At 39.3% G+C, this 25,171-nt stretch overlaps 1 protein-coding gene across 1 annotated transcript in view; it reads left to right on the plus strand.

Moving 5' to 3' along the window:
* The window catches only part of LOC126259300 (ER degradation-enhancing alpha-mannosidase-like protein 3), a 268,347-nt gene that overhangs the window by 148,599 nt on the left and 94,577 nt on the right, over nucleotides 1-25,171 (plus strand). The window contains exons 11-13 of the mRNA XM_049955967.1: nucleotides 1,816-2,003; nucleotides 15,675-15,834; nucleotides 16,827-16,997. Coding sequence (XP_049811924.1) covers nucleotides 1,816-2,003; nucleotides 15,675-15,834; nucleotides 16,827-16,997 — 519 coding nt within the window. The remainder of the gene's footprint in view (nucleotides 1-1,815; nucleotides 2,004-15,674; nucleotides 15,835-16,826; nucleotides 16,998-25,171) is intronic.

Below are 25,171 nucleotides of genomic sequence, written 5' to 3' on the forward strand. Positions count from 1 at the left end.
TAAGCAGGAGATCCCAGGTTTGAGTCCCGATCAGGGCTCACATTTTCAGCTGTCCTATCAAGGTATGTCAGCAACACCTGTCGGTAGCTGAGGGTTTCAATTAATTATCACTTAATTACTTTGGAATTAATTAAGGGCTGGCTTTGCTAACATGTTTTCAAATATAGCCAAATAGATACTTCAAGATTACTAGTATTTCGTCATCCAAATATTTATAATTAATACAGAATTTATATTTGTTTATAAGTCAACAATAGAATCGAAGTTACGAAACAATCACTGCTTTCACCCTATAATCAGAAATAGTCAAAATAAATTAGAAAATCAATTACATACATAAAACTAAGCACAAAATTAGATATGGTGTTATGTTCTTCAGAACTGAGGGCTATCTTTGTCTTTTATGAAATGCAGATTATATTCACATATGTTAATAGTAATTAGTCAAAAGTGAAAAAATGAATTTAAGGAGGCAGATGGCAAAACAAGAGGGGAAGTAAAAATTTCCCAGCTTGCTTCGTAACGACGACTATAGCCGACTGAAAGTGCCATCGTGTCATATAAGGCGAAAGCAACATTTTAAACTAAACACACTGAAAGCTGCTATCCAGTAATTAAATGTTACGTTTTGGTTCTTGTTACATCAATGATTATGAGGAGTATTTTGTGTATAAAAGTTTTTGGAAAACTCTAAAAGATAATCTCAACAGTCATGCATTCTCTTGGGATCCTTCCATGGGCCTTTACATCGGTCTCTTGCTATATTGCATGGGCAGTGAACTGCATAAGATTGCTGATCATTCTTATGTTCTTCAGAACTGAGGGCTATCTTTGTCTTTTATGAAATGCAGATTATATTCACATATGTTAATAGTAATTAGTCAAAAGTGAAAAAATGAATTTAAGGAGGCAGATGGCAAAACAAGAGGGGAAGTAAAAATTTCCCAGCTTGCTTCGTAACGACAACTATAGCTGACTGAAAGTGCCATCGTGTCATATAAGGCGAAAGCAACATTGTAAACTACACACACTGAAAGCTGCTATCCAGTAATTAAATGTTACGTTTTGGTTCTTGTTACATCAATGATTATGAGGAGTATTTTGTGTATAAAAGTTTTTGGAAAACTCTAAAAGATAATCTCAACAGTCGTGCATTCTCTTGGGATCCTTCCATGGGCCTTTACATTGGTCTCTTGCTATATTGCATGGGCAGTGAACTGCATAAGATTGCTGATCATTCATACTCTTGGTATTGCTTAGTGTTTCTTCCATTGTCTTTGCATATCATAATTAGAAGTTCTATCTTACCTAGGGCCACTTTGTGTCATTTCTTCTACTTCAGAAAATGCAGGTGTATGGTTACTTCCAATAGTCATTATTTCATGAGTGCATTGGTAGCAGCCACTATTGCATAATAAATCCAGTGAAAGTCACTTAAAAAGTGCCAACAGTGTAGAACATATAGTTCATATTCCAGATGTGCTTAAAAATATGATGGCTCGTAGCTTCGTATCTAGCTCCATAGATGTATGTTTTGATTTAGAAACAGTCAGACTTTTGTTACCATCATCAGTTCATGCAAATGAAGCACTAAATTCACCTTTTAATGTGAGTAAATAGAGAACAAATTATATTTTTACACTTTTCCCCGTTTATCTTGTTCTTGATAGAAAATACTTGGTAGTCGTGATTAGAACAATTTGTACGACGTGTTCATCATTTAAGCTTCATTTTACATCTGAACATTACAGTGTTTGATGCATAAGTATTATGTATTGTGAAATTCCATGTTTTTTTTATGCATTGTATTTATAGGTCCATTGGGGACAGCATCCTCTGAGGCCAGAATTTCTGGAGTCTACCTATTTCCTCTACAGGGCTACAGGAGATCCATATTATTTGGAAGTAGGACGTTCAGTGCTTCGTAGTTTGCAGAAGTACGCTCGCGTTCCTTGTGGATATGCAGCAGTGAAAGATGTCCGAACTGGTTTACATGAAGACAGGTACAGCCCACAATTTCCAAAAGAGTGTGAACATTGAATTAAAGTGTTTTACGGTTTTCTTCTCTTCACAAATTGATTACATCAGTGTGTGTTGTTTTTGACATACATAGTAATATTAAAAAAGTTACGTTCACAAATAAATGTATAGGAGAAATGACATATTACACTATCATTCACTCAGCCTTTGTGCTGCATGACAGGAGTTTAAGGTATTCGGCTGTAAAAATCTGTGAACAGTGAACAGTGATGTGAAAAATCTAACTTCAGACACAAGCCGCAATCATATCTGGTTGACAACTCTTTCTCCTCCATAGCCAAGTTTCTGAATAAATCAGTCTGTAGAAGGGTGGTTTGAAAAGTTCTCAGAACGGATTAGGAAAAAAGTACTTACATCACTGAAACATTTTTTATTTTTCAGTGTAGTCTCTTTGTAGATTAATGCACTTTGTCCAACAATGTTCCAGTGCCTCCAAACCTGAAAAATAGTTGTCAACTCTGGCTATCAATTCTTCATTTGAAGTGAATGTTCATCCACCAAGAAATATTTTCAGTTTTGGGAAGAGATGGAAGTATGATAGAACCATATTAGGTGAAGAAGGTGGTATGGCAACAATTCATACCTTAGCTCATGTAAGTCTGCCATGGCGATGGCACGTGTAGGTGTGCACGTTGTCTCGATGGAAGATGACTTGCTTCCTTGCTATACCTTGCCTTTTTTCACATATCTTTTGTTGCAATTTGTCCAGGAGGTTAGCATAGTATTCTCCAGTAATTGTTTGCCCAGTGGGGAAATAATCTACAAACAGAATCCCCTTCGCGTCCCAGAACACTGATGCCGTGACCTTTCCCACTGAAAGAATTGTCTATGCTTTCTTCGGTGGTGGAGAATCAGCGTGTTTCAACTGCTTTGACTGTTGTTTTTCATTTCTCCTAAAATGGGCCATACATTGTTCCAATATGTCCGTTCTCATGCGTTTTTGATCCAGCGTCAAGTCACAGCACCCATCTTGCAGATAATTTTTTAATTTCTAATTCCTAAGTTAAAATGTGATATACTCTTTTAGATGATGCCTGGCAAGCATGAGCAGTTTCACTCACTTTCAATTGGCTATCCTCCATGACCATCTTGTGCACTTTTGCAATGATTTCTGAAGTAGTGACACTTCCTGGCCTACCACTGTGCGGATCATCATCTAAGCTCTCCCAAACAAATTTAAATTCATTTGTCCACTTGGCAACAGTTGAATATGAAGGAGCAGAGTCCCTCCAGTGTATTCTGGAAATCGGCATGAATGTCTCTTGCTTTCATACCTTTGTTCACAAAATACTTAATCACTGCTTGAATCTCAATTTTTTCCATCTTCGCAAATCACAATGCAGAAACAACAACAGAACCACGTTACCACCACAGCTCTCTTCCAAGAGCACTGACGTGGCACGTATTTACTGGCAACAGTCCAGTGGATATCACGTGAACAACTCATTGTGCTAGTGCCGACCTGTCGGGGTGATCCGAGAACTTTTCGAACCACCCAAGTATCGCAAAAGCTGAGCAAGGCCTAAGTGTTGTAAACAAGTACAAGTAGATTTAGCTTTCAGTATTTTTTGCAGAGGATTGACCAGAATGGAGAGCCACATTTAACCAGTATTCTGACTGGAAACCAATGACGTCACTACCAGCCTGTTCAGTCTAATCTACACTTAGTTTTCCTCCCCTGTCTTGAAATCAGTACAATTATTTTGCAGCAGGTTTTGCAAAACTTCAAACAAATAGTCATTTGCATGTCATTTATTTATTTGTTTACTATAAGTTCATTAAGCTTGTAATTTCATGACAAAAATGCCACTAGGTGTTCACAGAACTTCTTGATAACTGTCAAAGCAGAATTATAAAGTTATGACGTACCATTGCAACATTTTGTGAATTTTAAAAATGAGTAAGGAAGAGGGAACCTGTCATGTATGGCCTATTAGTATTAACTATTCTGACTTTCTCTTGGAATGGTTTAGGAGAATCCAGACAAGACTGGATGGATGCAGTGAACAATCTTGTATCCTTAGACTTGAAACTTTCTGGCAGATTAAAACTATTTGTCATACCGGGAGTCGAACAGGTAACCTTAATTTCAGCAGGCAGAGCACCTATCAACTGAGCTCTCCGGATGTGACTTAGGATCTGTTCTCACATCTTTATGTGACTTAGGATCTGTTCTCACATCTTTTTTAGTACGTCTCACCTACCTCCCAAACTTCACAGAAGTTCAGTCAGTAGGCACATTGCTTGCAAAAGAAAAGATTCTGGTGTGGCACACTAATTTAATTAGCTAGAAATTTAATCAATTCATGTATGATTTTTGAAACAAAATTTACTGTATGATTACTTTTATTGTTGTCAGACAGTTATATTTTTCACACAGACGTAACTATTTACAAAACACTAACAAATATATTTGTTCTAAGTGGCTATACAGGGTGATTCCGTGATGATGTTATCAACTTTCAGGGATGATGGAGAAAAGTAAATTATCAGTTTGAGCTAAGGGACCTGGTCTGGAAATGACTTGAATTGAAACTAATAAATGAAAATCATTCTGATACCTCTGACAGTGAAATACATGAACCGGTACTGTTGCTAAGGTCGAATGGTAGGCAATCCTGACGAGCACATAGATGTAATCCAATGCAGATAGCATACTGTGTACTGACATGAGCAATCCTGTTCAGTCATGTATGTACTGTAATAGACTGCAGTTTATGTTTACAAGTTGAAGTACTAATGTTGATCAGCACTAACCAAATGGATTGTACCCAGTGACGGAACTTACAGAAATCATTTTCGTGCATGGACAAGCAGCTGGAAACAGCAGAGAAGCAGAAAGGTCATACAGGGCCAAATATCTACATAGAAGACATCCAGCTCACATCATGTTTCCATGATTGTTCTAGCGATTGAGTGAAATAGGGCAGTTGGTACCACAGTACAGTGATTGAGGAGAATGACGAACTACACATATGTAGAAGACACAGTGCTTATTCTAGTGGATAAGATGCCTGCAATCAGCACTCTATCAGTTGCACATAAAATTAATGTGTAGTGAGTATTACAGGAATTGTAGCTACACCCTGTCATCCATAGCAAATGTCTGCTTTGACTCCTGCTTATGTCATGATCAGCCAATGGTTCTTGCTGTTCATTACAGTCAATCTTCACATTCGCTTGTAAGTACTATTAAGAGATGAAGCCTGTTTAACCAGAGACAGAGTGCTAAATAGTCACAATAGTCATGTTTGGCCAGTTAGAAGCCCCACACAACAGTTGTGAAAAGCCATCAACCCAGATTATCAGTCAATGTGTGGGCAGGCATTGTCAGTGATTACGTACTAGGCCTGTTTCTCCTTCCTTCTCCCTGCTTAAATGCATCATTGTAAGTATTGTTTATCAGAGACATACTCTTGGCAACAATTCTTGCTGTCTGTGACATTGTTCAAATGACACTGGGGATTTTAGAATGGGAACAACAGAACTTTGTGCTATGAAGTCATGCCTGCATTGACAGTGGGGTACACCAATTTCAACAACTGTTATAAATGTAGCAGCTTGTGAAGGTCTTCATGACATCAAGTTACACGTGCCGTTACTAGTCCACCAACAGCGTAAATTATCTGAGGGCATTGGGGAGTATTCAGCAGGAATTCTGTATGTTGTGAACAGGCAGTTGGGAGCCTGACTTTGAGTGCTGCGTAAGGCTACAGCAGAACTTGAGTATATTTTCACTTACACCTTTGAACTCAATCATTTCCAGACTAATGTCCTTTACCTCAGATTGTTATATTTACCTTTCTCTATCGTCCCTGAAAGTTTATTAACATCATCACAAAATCACCCTGTAGTACCACAAATGTAATACAATTGTGTATAGTACACCATGAAGCATTTGCATACATGAAGGGAAAGTTTGCCTGCTACATTCAAAACACGATTTTCAGAGGTCACTGTGATTATAACAGACCTTGCATCTTCTAGGGCGGAGCAATTACCTACTAAGTCAGTCTTGTTTTCACTAGAAAATTACTCTGACTCTTGCCTTGTGGCCTTAGTGGATTTTAGCTATGCTTGTTCTTACTTTAAAGATGTAGTCATGGATGGCCTCATTGAATTAGAACTTAGTAGATGTCATCCTCTTGGGTGCTGCGATCACTACATGGTAGATGACTCTTGCATTGGACGTTACAATGTCTTATACTAAGCGACATGCACTGATGAGACAAAACATTATGACAACATGTTTAATAATGTGTTGTTCTACTTTTCAAACACAGTACAACAGAGATTCTATTTGGCATGGATTCTAAACTCTTGACAGGATTTTAGAAGAATGTGGCTCAAATTGTCTATGCACAGGTCAAGCAATTCCCACAAATTAAGGGAGACGTGTGCATCTGGTGCCCAATATGTGTTCCAATGGCTACAGATTAGGCATATTTGCTGGCTAAGACATCAATGTGAGTTCACTATCGTGCCCCTCAGACAACTGTAGCATGATTCTGGCCTTAAAATCAGACAGTTTCCTGCTGTAAGATGTCATCACTGTAGTGGGAGGCTTCAAGCATGAAGTCGACGTGCAAGTCGCCGACGTGGCGTCAAATCAAAAAGACTTGCACCAGGCGAACGGTCTACCTGACAGGAGGCCGTCGTCACACGACATTGTATTGTTGTAGCATGAAGTGATGCAGGTGGTCTGCAATAATGTTCACGTAGTTCATTGTTGTCATGATGCCGTTGATTACCACTACGGACCTTATGTAAGCTCATCTCAATGTACCCCATGGCATAACTCTGCCCTCACTGGCCTGCATTGTGTTGCGGTGCATTTTTCCTGCAGCCATTTGCCTGGATGACGGTGTATAAGAACCCAACTATTGACAGAGTGTATCAAGAAATGCTATTCATTTGACACGCAACACATTTCTATTGATGCATGGTGAAAACTCAGTGATACTGTGCTCACTGCTATAATAACAGATGATGTCTTTGGGTCAACACAGGAACACATAGGAGTCATATGATGTAGAGCTCCATGATCAACAATGGCCCTTGAATGGTGTCCTCTGAATCACTTATGCCTGCCCCAGCATTGTACTCTGTCATAAGATCTGCCACAGATCACTGTCTTTCTTGGATTACACAATGGAGGATCCCCCGACCTCTACATTTTGTGATGAGATACTGTCATCCAATACCATATGGTCTACTCATTGTTCCACAATCCTTCAACCTCTTTCCAACAGATGACCAGCTTCACCATTCCAGAGATTCTCATTTCCAGCCACATTGCCACAACAATGTATCCTTTGTTAAAACCACTTATATCAGTGGATTTCCATATTTGTGGCTCATATCTTCAATGTAAAGACTGCCCATTCTTCTCTGTTCCACTTACAATCTTTCCTTACTGTGACATGTGCCTACAACACCACCAGGAGGTGTTCTATCTTGCAGTGGCCAGTGGTCAAAATTTTTTGGCTCATCAGTGTATTTTCTCATGTGCAAGTATGTCAACTGCACCCAATCCTTGATTGTACCAATAAAAAAATGTGGTTTACATTTCATTGTTCTTTTTTTTTTTCTTGCACATTGTACAAAATAATCTATTATAAAGTGTGCTATTCTAAAGTGAGAATGTTAATGGCTAATGCAAATGTTAATTCTCCGTTCCTCAGCCAAGTTCCACTGAACTGAAGTGACATATTTTTCTATTTTGGTTTTATGGTCTCAATAGTGGGAGTTGTTCTGCTCAGCATGCTGCAGGAGATGTACTGATTCTCCATGTAAATAGTTCTCCACTCCCCAAACAGACCTGCAAACATTTTGCACACAGTCTTTTCAGTGGTTGTAAATTTGAAAGCCATATTACCACTTTCCTTCTGCTTTTCTGTATATATCTTCCGATTATAACAGTACCCTTTTCTGTTGAACATCCATTAAGTATCGTTGTGCCAAATCTAACTCTTTGATGGGTTGTACTAAACACATGAAAGTTTGCCCTTAAGTTTCATTATTATTGATATTTTTCCTGGAAAATATAAGCCTTGAAATCTGTTGAACAATTGCAAAATGACAGGCCTTAAGTTTCTCAGTTAATCATTTAGTATTTCTGGTGAATCAGAAGGAAAGAACAAATACTTAAAGACAGCTGTGAATCATGTCAATGGTGTTGTATTGCAAAAACTGGAGTATCAATTATTTTTCTTTTTGAGAAATTGTCTTGAGTCATAAGGAAACAGATAGCAAAGTGTGCCTTCATTTTGTTTGTTGTTACAGGAAACTAGCTTGTGTTCTCATTTGAACCATAAGCCATTGTTTTAGTGGCTTGAGAGTTTGTTTCTCTTGAACTGACTCAAAAAATGGTGGTGTCAGATTTTCATTTATATCCTGAAGCTTGTGGTATTTTCTCACAAATGTTGTAGAAATAAACCATCCATTTCAGATATCACTGTGAAAGTATCATTTTCTTGGATGAGTCACAACATTGTCCCAATTCCAATGATGCCCTCAGGGGCTCGGCATTCATTTTGTGGGTTCTGGCTTGGTGACCCTGGGGTTCCTGAGCTGGGACTGGTAAGCACCACCAGTCCTCTGTCACCGTAAGTGCAGAGCATGGTTCAGCAACCACCGTGCAGTGTGGCGGTAGAATATCATGTGTCACAGCGAATGGGGATCTTGGCTTGTTTGCCCGGACTGAGAGGATGCTAAAAGTCCCTATAAAAATCCCTCAGGCTCCTGGTGGTGTGCTGCAAACCAATGAGATGCACGGCTGTTGAGGTGGAACAGTCATTAGTGGGCAACGTCTGGGGAACCTGCTACACCTCAGCTGTATAAGTCTTGCCAAGGCATGCAGGGCTTTCGTCTCCCTATCTGCTTGTGGGACCAAGATGGAACCCTCAAAATTTTCTCTTCTTCCTCCTAGTGGAATGGATTGGCCACTGGTGGGTACCAACACCCAATCTTACAAGAGGCTTTGTGTAGCCAGTCCTCCAGACTCAGGACTTACCACTGATTTCCTCGGGGAATAGTAACAGAATGCACGCTGCTGGTCGAAATGTGTTTTTTGAGTTCCAAATGTAAGGAAGGCAGCTTTGAGAAAGTATCACCTTTTTATATTCAAAAAGATTCAGAAAGAATCAAAGGTACTCTGAAATCTGTCAATTGATTGCGTAATTGAAAACTGTTGGTTGAAACTACTAGTTCTCAACAAGCAACAAACCTCTGAAAAGTTATGTGCCTCAGGGAATATGGCATAGAGATGAAGCTCCACAACACCTTGAACTATAGCAAAGGTGTATCATTTAGAGATGTGGTTACTATTCCCAAGGAGGAATTGAAAGATGAGTGGGCTCAAGAAGGGATTGTTGATGTGCAAAATATATTGAAGTGAGTGGATGTGGATCTTGTAAAATCTGATTCCTTCATCCTTATCTTCAGTAGTGCGAAACTCCCAGAGCATTTCAAGGCAGGTTCCTTTACGTAAACGTGGGGTCTTATATTCCCAACTCAAAGCAATAGTTTAAATGCCAGCACTTTGGGCACACCACCTTAGGATGTAAGACTGAAGCCACTTGTGGTAAAATGTAGCAAGGCTGCTCTTTACGGAGTTGGTTGCACCTCTCCTCCGAAGTGCATAAATTGCTCCGGGGGTCATCCTGTCTGAAGTAGGGACTGCAGTGTCCTTCTAAATAAAGGCAGATACAGGAGATTAAAACATTGGAACACATCCCATATGGTGAGGCCAAAAAGATCTATAAAGCCATGCAGCCTCCCACATACACTGTATCTTTTGCTTCAGCCTTTAAAAAGCCTATATTGACAGTCAGTACTTCTACACAAATGGAGGGTGGTAGTGTCAGCACTGACACCTGTATTTGTCAGTGCACTTGACAAGCTGCAGTTGTTTCAGTGCCCATAGCCCTCCTGAGGACATCAAATAAAGATACAGTTGCAGAGCTCCTACTGCTTCCAAAGGCAGAGTCTCGTTAGAAATCTGTCACTGCCAACACCGTTGCTGTAGCAGCTCCTACAAAGTCATTCTAGACCAAAAAAGTGAATGGGAAGCTTCCACTGCAGGTGAAACCGGGTGGTAGACTGTCAAACCATGCTGATATCATTTGACTTTATGGTTCTGCTGCTTCTGCATCAGAGCTGATGGAGTGCGAAGTCTGCCCAGGGCAACCATCTTGCCCCAAGGGTGAATGTCCTTCTGTTGCAGGCTCCCCACCCCAGCGGAAAGACAGAGTGAAGGTGCAAGCCCAGTGATAAATGGCTCCCGTACTACAGTGAAACATAAATGGGTTCAGGATGCATGTGGAGGAACTGAAAGTCCTGGCACAGGCACACCCCCTGTACTTGTATTTGCACGAAACACATTTCAAAGCCACTGACACCATTGCGCTACGGAGATATACCCTCGACCAAGAGGATGACCTGATTGGGGAAAGAGCCACAGGCGGTGGGGTTTCTGTGTTTGTCAATAATGCACATTACTCCTCTGCCCTCTCCTTGGTTACTGGCATACAATCAGTAACTGTTGTTGTTCATGTGGGTCAGAAAATCACTATCTGCTCCCTGTATGTACCTCAACTGGCTGCAATAGACTCTGAGGCTCTCCCTGCACATCTGCACCACTTGTTTCTCCTATTTGGTTATTTCAATGCCCATACTACCTTATGGGGCTCGGGCTGTGCTTGCCCCAAGGATCAAAACTCTGAGAACCTCATGATGTGTTAGGCGCTGGGCATTCTTAACACAGGCGGTCCCACTCATTTCTTGGCTGCTACTCAGTCATCCTCAGACAGGTCTGCCTGCCTGCCTGCCTGCCTGCCTGCCTGCTCTCCAGCCCTTGCAGACTCAGCACAGTGGGAAGCAACTGATGACCTTCATTGCAGTGACCACTTCCCACTGTGGATCCATCTACTGGATGGAGGACTGCTTGAACAGAAGCAACCGAAGTATATAATCAGCAGGGCTAACTGGACACTGTTCAGCCAGCTGGCTGTGTTTGAACAACGCGGCAGTGACCAGGAATGGGTGGACCGCATCACATAAGTGATCCGTCATGCAGCTTACTTACCCATCCCAAAGTCCTTAGGTCATCTTAAGAGGCAACCTGTACCTTGGTTTGATGAATGCTGTACAGCAAACTGGGGCAGGCATGCAACTCTCTGATGGTTTAAGTACTGCCCAACAGCAGACAACCTCACAGCCTTTCAGGTCAAAAGAACCAAGGAGAGCAAGAAAAGGTCATGGCAAGTGTTCCTGGACTCGGTCAACTTTCCACTTCTTCTACAAAAGTATCAGAAGTGGTCAGGAGGATTTCTGGTAAACACAGTCGTTTACCAAAAGCAGTAGGATGAACAGGGTTATCTCCAAACAGCACCTGGAGACATCGCTCAGATGATGGCAGAGAATTTTTCAGCGACTGCTGCTGATGGCAGCCATGATCCAGCATTTCACTGCAATTGAAACTCAGTGTAGACAAGTGTAATGTGCTGTGAATACATAGAAAGATAGATCCCTTATCATTTAGCTACAATATAGCAGGTCAGCAACTGGAAGCAGTTCATTCCATAAAATATCTGGGAGTAGGCATTAGGAGTGATTTAAAATGGAATGATCATATAAAGTTGATCGTCGGTAAAGCAGATGCCAGACTGAGAATCATTGGAAGAATCCTAAGGAAATGCAATCCAAAAACAAAGGAAGTAGGTTACAGTACACTTGTTCGCCCACTGCTTGAATATTGCTCACCAGTGTGGGATCCGTACCAGATAGGGTTGATAGAAGAGATAGAGAAGATCCAACGGAGAGCAGCGCGCTTCTTTACAGGATCATTTAGTAATCACAAAAGCGTTATGGGGATGATAGATAAACTCCAGTGGAAGACTCTGCAGGAGAGACGCTCAGTAGCTCGGTAGGGGGTTTTGTTGAAGTTTCGAGAACATACCTTCACCGAGGAGTCAAGCAGTATATTGCTCCCTCCTACGTGTATCTCACAAAGAGACCATGAAGATAAAATCAGAGAGGTTAGAGCCCACACAGATGCATACCGACAATCTTTCTTTCCACGAACAATACGAGACTGGAATAGAAGGGAGAACCGATAGAGGTACTCAAGGTTCCCTCCACCACACAGGTGGCTTGCGAAGTATGGATGTAAATGTAGATGTAGATACCACATAGCTGCAGAGAGGGGAAAGTTGGACTTCAGATCCCACAATTCTGAGTCTTAGAACTGCCCTTTCTGCACGTGGGAGCTGGAATCGGCAGTCTGAGACTCGGGACACTACATCCAATCACTGCCAAATCCAGTACTGCATACTTTGACATTTACCAGAAGCATCAAAGGAAATCCTCCTTGAATATTTTAATTTTAAATGGCAAGCAGGCAGCTATCCTAACTTGTGGAGAGAGGCAATTCTGCTACCTCTCCTCAAACTGGGAAAGGACTGCCCATATTCCAGTAGTTACTGGAGCGTCGACTTAATGAGCTGTGTAGGAAAGACGAAGGTCTCAATGGGTAACTGTCATCTGGTCTGGGTTTTAGAGACCACGCAACTCTTTAGCCACTCAGTGTGAATTTTGAAGGTTTTGGTCCACTGTCGACAATTTGACCCTACTGTATGTGGCTATTCATCAGGCTTTCCTACATAAAAATCGCTATCTCAGTATATTCTTTGATGTCAGTACGACACTACTTGGACACACTGTTCTCGTGCAACTTCCTCAATTGGGTTTTTGTGGCTGCCTCCTCATCGTCATATGGTCCTTCCCATATAAGCATCTTTTTAGGTCCTGAGTTGGTGATGTGCTGTTATATTGTTTTGAACAGCAGGATTATGTTCCTCAGGGCAGTGTTTTAAGTGTTACCCTCTTTGCCATAGCCATAAACAGTATTGTGTCTGCAGCAAGGATTCCTGTACAGTGCTTCTCATTTGTGGATGATTTTACTGTTTTCTATTCATACTCCAGTGCTGCAGCAGCGAACTGTCATCTGCAGCTTACAGTGTGGAGGTTAGAGGAATGGGCCGCAAAATCGGATTTTCAGTTTTCTGCAGTGAAGTGTGTATTTTTAATTTATCTGACTTCCATATTATGGACGGACACCTTTCTACATTTTAAATACTCAGTGAGGTTTCTGGGCCTCATTTTTGACTTCAAATTGTCATGACTACCACACCTGTGAGACTTGAAAGCCAGAACGCAGTAGGCTCTGAATCTCACAAAGTACCTTAGCCACAGATCTTGGGGGCCAGACAGGGTGTGTCTGCTTCAGTTTTATAGAGCTTTTGTGCGTTCACAGCTAGACTATGGATTTACAGTGTAGGGGTCAGTGAGGCCTTGTTACCTGAATGTTATTAATGGTATCCATCATGAGGGGATTAGGCTGGCTACAGGTGCTTACAGCACCAGCTCTGTACCCAGTCTCAGTGCTGAGGCTGGAGAACTGCCGTACACCATCTGCCGGCAATTCCTCATGGTGCATCAGGCATGCAGGCTTCTCACAGCTTCAGATTCACCTGCATACCATACTGTTGCTCATCTGCCTCTGGAATGCTTTTTTTCGTCATCCATGAGCAACGTGGCCATTTGGGATCTGTGTGCAGCATGTGCTGGAATCACTTGTAGTGGAACAATTACAACCCCTAAATTCAGGGTTTTAACTGTCTGCCACCCTGGTTACTGCAGATGCCCAGTGTGCTTTTAGGTATAGTGCAGTACTGGAGAGGTTGCAATCCTACATATGTTTTTATTACATTATTTAAGGACATTTTAATTCAGTGTCACAACTTTTCAGCTATCTTTACAGATGGATCAAAACAGGAGGAGTCTGGTGGTTGCTCTGTTGTTTTCGCTGATTGTCATCAAGATCTGGCTGCCTGAAGGCTTTACTATCTTTGGTGTGGAATTGTATACAATCTTGCAGGCACTATAGCAGGTGAAATGTACTTAAAGCGCTGTCTCCTCTTCACTCCCTACAACACTTGTACCCAGCAGATAAAGTAGTCTAGAATATCCAAGACACCCTCCGCTAACTAAAACAGCTGGAGGAGGAGGTGCCTTTCTGCTGCATACCAGGGTGCATGAGTACTGGTGGGAACAAAAGAGCAGATGTAGCAGCCAAGGAGGTGTGTTGTGATCCTCAGTTATTTCAGCGTGCGTGTATGCTGTCACTTCACTGTTGTGATACAGAGTCATGTCGATGAGAAGACGAGTGGCTGGAAGTGACAAATAATAATCTGCCTCTAGTAAAGCCCGCTAAGCAACCCCGGAGTACCTCCTTTCGGGCATGAAGACAGGATGAAGTCCTCGGTACTCGTCGGTATAGGCCAGTCCTCTGATGTATGACTTCTTGCTCTGGCAGAGGGCCCTCCAGTGTGTGGTGCATATTTCATACAGATTATTGTGCACCACATTTTGCTAGATTGTTTTTTACATTTGGACCAGAGGGCAGCAGCCGATTTGTCATCGTGTCTGCCCTTTATTTTAATTGACTTTCTAATGAATGTGGTGGGACTTTTAAGGTTTTGTGATTTGTCCAACTTGTTTCCAAAAATTTAGGGAGATGTTCCTAAAGTGTTAACGAACCCATGTTTTTTTGGAAGTGACCAGCTGGTCACATATCCCTGTGCCATTGTTTTAGCTCCTGCGTTGTTTTACTTCTGTTTTCTTCCCAAGTGTAGTACCTGTCACTATTTTTCCTTTGTTTCATGGCTTGTCATATGGAATGATTGTTTGGATCAGTGCACATGAGGTATGAGTGAGTGATTGGATAAATGTGTGTGCCAACGTTTGTAACCCTTTTAACCATATTCATATCTTTTAATACATGTAAGAACGCTGATAACTACAATGTTGAGTGACCATGCACCCTGTAAACAATAGAGTGACCATGCACCCTGTAAACAATATCAGAAATAGCAATAACAACAATTACATTCATTCCCCATTGAATGGCATGTAGTTCACTTCATTGCCACGTAAGCACCCATTTCTCGCATGAGCACTCATTTCTCGCTTCAGCATGCTTTGATGTGTACATGCAGTTCCCCCCATTGTCAAAAAAATACTATTTTGTCCATTTTCTGCCATATTCTCACAGATTGTTCATATAATCATGCACACTATCACTCACTGAGCTCACGAAATAAAGACTACTTACATGTAATCTCATATTCTGGACTCAGTTTCACAAATATTCTGCTGGTGCCATCTACCGTAAAGAGCACAGTACTAATACAGAAAACAATGAGCTCCAGATGAAATGCATGATGTCTCTGGATTGCTGTAATAGACATTCTGTCATTGTTGTACAATAAATGAAGCTGACACAATGGCTGTAGTTGTCATTGAGAGTGATTGAGCTGAAAATGACACACATTGTGGAAAAAATCACTTGGATTGTGCCAAAAAGCTTCTGTGCTTAAATATTTGGAAGTATGTACCACTTATTTCAGGGTTTATCACAATTTTTATGATATAATGTGCTCACAAAAAATAATTATTACAAAATGTGATATAAAATACCTTGCATTTTTAAAAGTGTTCTTAGCACATTTTGCTCCAGTCCAAGTTTGTAGTATGAACCCTAATTACATTTCAGTTGTATTCTTTTTCAGAATGGATTCCTTTGTGTTAGCAGAAACATTCAAGTACCTCTATTTGCTATTTGCGGAGCCTTCAGATCTTGTATTGGACTTGGATGAATTTCTCTTCACAACAGAAGCTCATCTACTGCCATTATCTTTAGCTCGTAATTCCAACTATACAGTGATAACAGTAAGTAGACTCACCAGTTTCGTACTTTGTTGCTGTTGCTTTAAGTTTCAAATTCTTATTTTCATATATGGCCATCTAACTTGCAAGCTCTGCCATAGAATATGTATTTTTAGCATATGGATATAGAGCTGGTTGGCAGGAAATGTAGGTTGTAACTCGTACTTACATAATATAAACAGGTAATATCTCATAGTGTATTCAGGGGTCTTTGGCTTTCAAATTAGTAATTAGCACCTTAGTTTCTCATCTTGGGGTATAATAAAAAAACTATAGCAATTATTAAATAAACTTAATGTCACATTTTGCTGTGCTCTTTCTGCACTTTTCACATCTCCATTAGGTCATGTCTTACTCTCTCTTGGTAGAATACATCTCTTGAGTGGGAAGTGATGGCCAATTTAATTTGAGTTATTAACATTTTAAAATGTAATAATTTAAAAAAGTATATTTGTAGTTATTATTACTTCCAAATTTACAGGGAGTATGGTAAGGTAGTAAAGATAGTATCATTACGTGCTGTTTTATTTTAAAATAAATGTTAAACAAAGAAAGGGGCAGAGTCAAAAAATGAAGATAATGACAGTCATTTATGTAAAGAGGAGCCATCTACATAGTTCAGAATGTTCGGCACGAAGTACACAGCAGTTTCAAAGTGCAATTGGAAAACTCAATAGCAATGGTTATGTAACAGTGCACATGTATTTTGGGAAGAGTTTTGGTAACAGTATTTCATTGAGCCCATAAAAGCTCTCTGATGCTGTACTGAAGACACAATAAAATATTGTGCTAATTTCATTGTATTGCAACAACTTTTTGCCACTCTGCATGTTTCTTTCTATAATTTTAAATGGTTTTCTTTTTCACTTATTTTAGCTTTGTCAGTGATAAAAAGGATCAGTAGACGTTTCCTTGACTTGTGACATGAAAGGACATTGCCTTAGCTTGTGACATCAAAGGATATTTTCTAATTATTTTTATTGCTGTCCTTGCAGATCAAAGATCAGAATGAAATCAAATTGGAGGAAGATGCAGAATTTGCTCGCTCATGCCCAAATATGCTTCATTTGTTTCCTGCATCTCTCCGCAAACCGCTCCAGGATATGGTATCAGGTGTCTGCCCACGCAGACAATTTAATCGGAAGCTCCGTGCACAAGAATTTCAGGTAACTTCTTTCATTTTTATTTTAAATTTAGTGCAATGTAGATAATGCTATACCATTTTTCCTTTGCAAATGTTCAGTTGTGCATTACTTCAGTGTCCCAGTAGTTTTAGCTAATGAAGTGGAGGCATAGTGTTGTTGCAAATTTTCAGGAATGATCTTGCAGATAAACATATGATTTTCTCGTGCTCTGTTCTGTTTCTTTCAAAATAATTGGGAAGCCACCAGTTTAATTTGTAAAAATACGGAAAAGCTGTAGAAAAATATATCTTGACTTACAAATTGCGTGAATGGTTACCTAATACTTTTTTTCAATGCAAGAACACAAATATTGTTACTTATAAGTGAACAAAGAAAGAAAAACTTAGTGATTGACTTTCAGTATTTCAGAAACTCTGTTTTAATAGAAGCTCAATTGACTGATTAATTTTTATTTTAACTTGTAGGATTACATAGTGAACCGTGGTGTGCACTTAATATGGTACACAACAAGAGTATAAAACATTAGTATTACATATTTCCTAAAGAACATCAATTTTGACTAGGCTTTTCAACACTAATAGTTACAAAGAACAATATGAGTGTTTAAAAATTTAACTTGTGTAGTAATCTTAAGCAGTGTAATATTCCTTTTCCAGTAGATGGTCTAGGAGATTCTTTTGGATATTATTGTCATGTACACCTTTCTGTAGGTTTGTGGACAGAATTTGTATTGAATTGATACCCAAGTACAGAGGTCATTTTCAAGGATTGTCTGTTGGTGGGGTATGTTTCATAACTGGTTTCTCCTTTGTATTTTGTAGGGTTTGCTCGACAGTTTTTGAGTTGTCTTTTGTTATATATGTTGCTGCTTTAGATATGTTAAGATTAAGATGCCTTCCCTTTTGAAATATTTTCTGCCTATTGTGTCATGTTGATAATTTTTACTTTTGGATCATTTAAAAAGCTGAAGATATTTTCTGTCTGTTTGAATGACACTTTTTTAAAAATGATCTTAATTAGTTTTTTAGTTTTATTTATTTTTTACTTTTTTCCCCCTTCAGTGCAACCCACCCCCTTTTTTTATTTCCTATATGTTTGTTTCCTCATGTTGTCACTCAGTACATCAAGGTATTGTTCAGAGTTCATTGTATACTGTGTACATAAGTTTGTCTGCAAGTTGTGATAACTGTCTCATAACTTTGTCTGTCGTTTCCCTCTTCATCTTGGTTTCACCTCATCCACACAAGAGGTGCATCCCTCTCATTGTTTGTTCTGAGCAATCTGTTCCTCTTTTCTAATCTTCCCCAATCATTCTGTGGCTAAAAAAAAATCTCTGAAATTGGGATGTATTCTGAAAGTAGTGCCACAAGTGATTGATTATGATTGATTTCATTGTTATGTATTTCTGTTTCACTCACAGCTATTTAAGTTGCGCTGCTTTTAGTCCCAACCTGGCGACTACCTTGGCAGTTGCTTCATGCCATATAGCACTTGTTAATATTTTGCTGCAAATCAGATACTGCAATTCCCAGGTATTTCATTCATTTTTCACGATAGGTGCTCCACCTGCAATGATTCAAAACTAGTTTGTGCATTATGCAGAAGAGAGACTTCCCTAGCTCTTCTTTATCATTGCTAACTTTCAGTCAATTTGGAATAATACTGATGTTCAGTTCAATCCAATGCTGTATTCAAAAACATTACCACTAAAAACACTACCCTCAATATAGTTGCTGTTAGGTTGGCAGTGTTAAGAGATCAATAAATAGTGGCACGAATTGTTCTCACTTGTAACAAATTCTACTGTTTCGGAACTGGGTAGTGCAGAGATCTAGAAAGTTAACTGTGTAATGTTTGTAAATACTGCTTGAAAGCCACTGCGTTGCCAGCACCATTTTATCCCATTTAAACTTTTTTCTTCCTCTCTCCTTTAATGTTGTTTCATTAAATGTGAATGGTGAGAAACTTAGAATTATAATGAAGCAGAAGTGCGTGTGAATTAACATTTGAACATAGAAGGGACCAATAAAAAATGTTGTAAATGGTGGGAAAACATTAATTCTGGGAATGTAAAAGCAGAGCAATGATATAACCACTGGCCAACCATCATCTTGCTTTTGAAATTTCATTATGAATATGACAGAACTGCATTCTTACAAAAAATGTTAAGATGCTGTTTCCATTTCGCCTCTTTTTTTTCCCCAGTAATATTGGAGATTTTAGTGGATTCTACTTTCTTCAGTCTTGTTTATTCACCTTTATAGATATCCAACTTCTTTGTTCCTAAACACTTTTCCAGTTCATTTTCCATGAACCTTTGTGCTGTGCAGTTGTAAAAATATGCTTCTCTCTCAAGCTCTTCCATATTTTTGTCTTCATTTAGTATTGTCATATTGTCTCTTTCTTTTCCACACCTGTATCATTCACAAACAGATTAAGGTGTAAGACCACATTACCGACCCCTGTGGCATTGTGTATTTAATGGTTTTTGTTTCTGTTGACACACACTGTTTCATGTTGCTTAGGTATGATTGTATCCACTCTCCTGCTTGCAGATTAGCTTTATAATGTTTTTATCAGAGGCTTGTTTTGAAAATATTCAGAAACTAAACACTTTTATCATCTAATGACGGTATAGTATTTTCCATCAGACAGAGAATGTTGTATTTATCCAGACAAACAACTTACCTATTATGCGTCTTATTTCCTGAATTTTTGGGAAGCCTTTCCGGCCACTCACACTGCTTACCTTTAGTTTTCATAGAAAAATTCCAGCTCTGGAAGAACTGTTAAGATTTATAGCAATGTTGTTCATGTACTAGCTGTATTATGAGATTTGGTAGTAATAATGTCTCTCGTTTTTGCCTCTGTTTTCATTTTCCTGCACTTATTTTGTAGTAGTTCATAGTTTCACTTTCCCCAGTCATCTCTCTTCTCGTAACTTCTTACTGTGTTTTAATTTTTCACTGGTTTGAGCTTGCAGTTTATCTTGGCTGTTCACTTTGGGAGTGCTACACTGAAATTATAAGTGACTTTACTAGTCAGTGTGTCATGCTTTTCATTTACATTGTATGCCTGTAAAGTTTCAACCCAAGCTTCATGACATATTTTTTAAAAGGTGTTCATATTTTGTTCACTGATTTTCATGAATACTTTGGTTATTTTCTTTAGTTTTAATGTTAGGTCGTTACTTCTGCAAAAATAGATCAGTTGATCACAGTCACAATATATTTGAGGGGTGCAGATGCAGAAATCACATTCTCCAGTTTTCTAAATTTGTGGAAAATTAAAAAAACTGAATAAGAAATATTGTGCCTCTTAGAGCTTCTATGTCCTTTTTTTAGGGTTCTGTACCATAATTGGTAAAAGTGAACCCTGTCTGTCTGTCTGTCCGACTGACTGACTATTAAGACCCCTTTTTCTCAGGAACAAATAGAAGTATCAAGCTGATATTTGTCAATACTAAGTTCTATGGTTTCTTGGCAGTGAGGAAAATGTAGGTTTCTAAGTCAGTGAAATCAGAAGGTACCATCTCATGTATTACGTATTTTGATACAAACTCACACACCAAAATCTATAAGGTATGTTAATTTGTAACTATATCATTTTTTATTTTTTTTTATTTATTTATTTTTTTTATATATTTTTTTTTTTTTATTTTTTAATCCCTCTGTATGTCAGTCTGCCTGTCCGTCTGCCTGTTAAGACCCCTTTTTCTGGAGGAATGGGTAGAGGCATGAAGTTGAAATTTGTTGGGTACTATGGTCTACAGTCCAATGTCGGAGTAAAAAATTTAAGCTTCTAAGACAGTGCATTCAAAAGATATGGCTATCCATAAAGCCCTTTTCTTCTCAGGAATGGGTAGGTGCATCAATTGAAATTTGTCATGTACTAAGATATATAGGAGAGTGTTTCTGCTAGATTGAGCAGATAAACAGATCTCACTTAGACAGTGAATTGGCATCACATAATTCCAGTAAGATGGATATCGAGGAATTACGGGCAAAGAGTAAGCAGATTGTAAATTGTTGTCTGGAGAGTTATGTGCCTAATAAATGGATAAAGGATGGAAAAGGCCCACCATGGTTTAATAATGAAATTAGGTGGATGCTGAGGAAGCAGAGGCTGTTGCACTCTCAGTTCCAAAGGGAACGCACAAATGACGACAAGCAAAAGTTAGTAGAGTTTTGTGCGTCTGTGAAAAGATCTATGAATGAAGCATACAACTGCTACCACTGCCACACCTTAGTAAAAACTCTGGCAGCAGGCCCTTGTTGACCAGTCTAGCATGGAAGTTGAAGATAGGAAAACAAAAGCTGAAGTTTTAAATTTCATGTTCAAGAAATCGTTCACAGAGTAGAACTGTACAAACGTACCATCATTTGACCATCGGACAGACTCCTGTATGGACAACATTTTAATAAGCTTACCTGGTAGAGAAACAACTAAAAATTTGCAAGCAAACAAATCACCGGGTCCAGATGAAAGCCCAATTCGATTTTACCAAGTGTACTCTCACATTGGCCCCGTACCTAGCTTGCATTTATCATGAATCTCTCACCCAGCACAAAGTCCCAAGCTACTGGAAGAAAGTCAAGGTGGCTCCAGTATATAAGAAGGGTAAACAACGGACCTGCAAAAATTACAGACTGATGTCCCTAACTTCTGTTTGTTGCAGAAACCTTGAACATATTCTCAGTTCGATTATAATAAACTTTCTTGAGATTGAGAAGCTTATGTTCACAAATCAGCATGGTTTTAGAAAGCATTGCTCATGCGAAACTCAGCTTGCCATTTTCTCACATGATATACTGTGAACTATTAATGAAGGGCAACAGGAAGATTCCGTATTTCTAGATTTCCGGAAATCATTTGACACAGTACCCCATTTCAGGCTGTTAATGAAGGTATGAGCATGTGGAATAAATTCACAGATATGTGAATGGCTCAAAGATTTCGTACCAAGCGAGGTGGCACAGTGGCTAGCACACTGGACTCGCATTCAGGACGACGATGGTTCAATCCCACGTCCAGCCATCCTAATTTAGGTTTTCTGTGATTTCCCTAAATCCCTCCAGGCAAATACTGGGATGGTTCCTTTGAAAGGGCATAGCCGACTTCCTTCCCCATCCTTCCCTAATCTGATGAGACCGATGAACTCACTGTCTTGGTCTCTTCCCACAAACAAGCCCCCCCTCAGAGACTTCATAAGTAGCACACCCCATTATGCTGTCCTCAACAACAAGTGTTCTTCAGAGACAAGGGTATCGTCAGGAGTGCCCCAGGGAAGCATCATAGGACCACTATTTTTCTCTATATATGTAAATGATTTGGCGGACTGAGCAGGCTGCAATTGGTGGTTGTTTGCTGTAGATGTCATAGTGTACGGGAAGGCTTTGAAATTGAGTGACTGTAGGAAGATGCAGGATGACTTAGACAAAATTTCCAGTTCATGTGATGAATGGCACCTACCCCTAAATGTGGAAAAATGTAAGTTAATGCAGATAAGCAAGAAGGTTAAGGGGCTCCGGAACGCCCTATACTTGCAATGTTAAAATAACACTTATAAATTACATCTTTCCTCACAAAGTATTTGAGGTAGGAAATTGAACTTTTTACAGGTTATTTATTGGAATATGGGCTACAACTTAACACAGGGATTTTACAAAATTTTAGTTCAGTTATTAAAGATGATTTTTTTTTTTCAATTGTAATGAAAATTCACAACATTTTTTTGCAATTTTTTATTTATATATTCAAAAATATACAGTTTTTTGGAAAAAGGCTGTGTTAAATTATGCAGAAGGTACTGTGTAACATTTACTGAAAGTTTGAAACAAATATGTTTGGAAGATCCTTAGAAAACATGTAATTAGTATGAGAAAATAGAAGTTTTGGGAATCGAGCGACAAAGGTTGGATTAACTTTTTAGTGCATTCCAGGTCCATAGGATGGATTATCTTCATCCTCTGCAAACTCCTCCTCCAGCTTCCTCTTGTTCCTCCTCCTGTTTACTCTTGCTTGTATTTCTAGACTCTTTACAGCCCTGTCTGCAGCCCGAAGGCGTTCCTTGTCTAAAGCAAGCATCGCTCGTACCATGTTAGAACCTATCTTCATTCCCATATTTCTAAATACCTTGCACCTTACAATGTTGCCATCATTGAAAGTCGCAACAGCATCATACACACCAAAGTGAAGTGTTTCTATTCCAACAAATACAGTCACTAGCAAGTCCTACGTGCTTTATTATGGAGAGTGCCAGACCAACTTCACTACAATGAATACATCTTACACAGTTTGAAAAAATTCCTTTGAGAACCGACATATCAAATATTTCATTCACATCCGATTCGCCCATAAAACATTCATAGTTTTCACTCATTGAACCAAGCTTCTTCTGTGAAGTATTTTCTTTCCCACTTTGACTGCTATGGGCAGGTGTACTTGAGAGGTTAGGTTCACTCACTTGGTTATCGTCTTTATTGTTTACAGTAATAACACATACCTTTGGCTTTCCAACATTTCTCCTTTTCTTAAAAGCCTTCAGAGGATTTCTAATAACTTTACTTTTACTCATTATTATACTTCAACAAAACACAGACTCAAGAAACAGAATTAATTACGAATATTTTCGAGATAACGACAGAGTAAATAAACATGAAACAATCGACAATCACACCAGCGATATATATTGAACCATCACAGGTTAGCCACAACACATACTTTATCTCACATCACTAAAATGTACCTGATGAACACGGACGTTAATAATAACACCATTTGACAGCAGTTTAACAGCGCCACAGTGGGTCACGCCCATGTAGAACACATTTCAAAAAAAAATTAAAAATAGTTGTAGTCTTCGGAATTGAATAAATTATATATCTATTAAAAGGTAATAGTCTGCAGATTCAGAAAACGCAAAAAAGTAAAAATTGAACTTTTCATGATTTTGAGCCTTTCCGGAGCCCCTTAAACCTTTTATGTTCAGATACAATATTACTAGTGTCCTGCTTGACACAGTCAAGTCGTTTAAATGTCTGGGCATAATGTTGCAAAGCAGTATTAGGTGGAACGAGTATGTGAGAACTGTGGTAGAGAAGGCAAAGGGTTGACTTTGGTTTATTGGTAGAATTTTAGGTAAGTGTGTTTCACATGTAAAGGAGACCGCATATAGGATGCTGGTGCCACCCTTCTTGAGTGCTGGTCGAGTGGGTGGGATGCTTACCAGGTCGGATTGGGGGAAGACATTGATGCTTTCAGAGGTGGGCTGCTAGATTTGTTATCAATGGGTTCGAACAACACATAAGTATTACAGAGACGTTTAGCAGACTTAAATGGGAATCCTTGGAGGGAAAGTGACAATTCTTTTTGAAAAACACCATTGAGAAAATTTAGGGAACCAGCATTTGAAGCCGACTGCCAAACAATTCTACTGCCGATACATACATTGCGTGTAAGGACCACAAAGATAAGATACGAGAAATCAGGGATCATACAGAGGCATGTAGATAGTCATTTTTCCCTCACTCTATTTGCAAATGGAACAGGAAAGGAAATGACAGTGGTACACCATCTGCCATGCACCATACAGTGGCTTGTGTAGTATCTCTGTAGATGTAGATGTACTGTCCCATTCCTTGATGGTGTACATAGTTTAAGATTCTAAGTCATTGCAATAAAAGATACAGTCTTAATGTATCACATATTTTGACACTCAAAAACTGACTCACCAAAACCTGTAAATGAACTATCTATATTGATGTCCGGCCTGGCAGCCTAGTGCTAGAGCGCATGCCTGGAAACTGAGGGGTTGTGGATGGAATCTTGGTCGGACCACAGATTATTCAGTCTTCACTTTAACCTCGCCTATGCCTCTCAACAGTGTGAGCATCCATCAGAAACACCTGATTCGGAATTCAGGTTACACTGTGGGCCCCCTTTCCAGGATTGGATTTCTCGACCACCGTGTTGCAACACTTTGGTGTGTCCCGAATATATGTTAAATGTATCAAAAGATTTTTAATGTTGTCTAATTTTCCGTGGAAAAAATATCTAGAACATAAAAAAATTCTTGACAAATTAGTTTCTTGGACTAGCCCAATTTACTAAAAAAACACCCATCATTATTTGTGGCTGTACACATAATAATAGTAAAAGAAATTTATTTTATGTACTTTATTCATTTGCTTTTT

Source organism: Schistocerca nitens, chromosome 5 (assembly GCF_023898315.1).
Source record: "Schistocerca nitens isolate TAMUIC-IGC-003100 chromosome 5, iqSchNite1.1, whole genome shotgun sequence".
Taxonomy (NCBI): Eukaryota; Metazoa; Arthropoda; class Insecta; order Orthoptera; family Acrididae; genus Schistocerca; species Schistocerca nitens.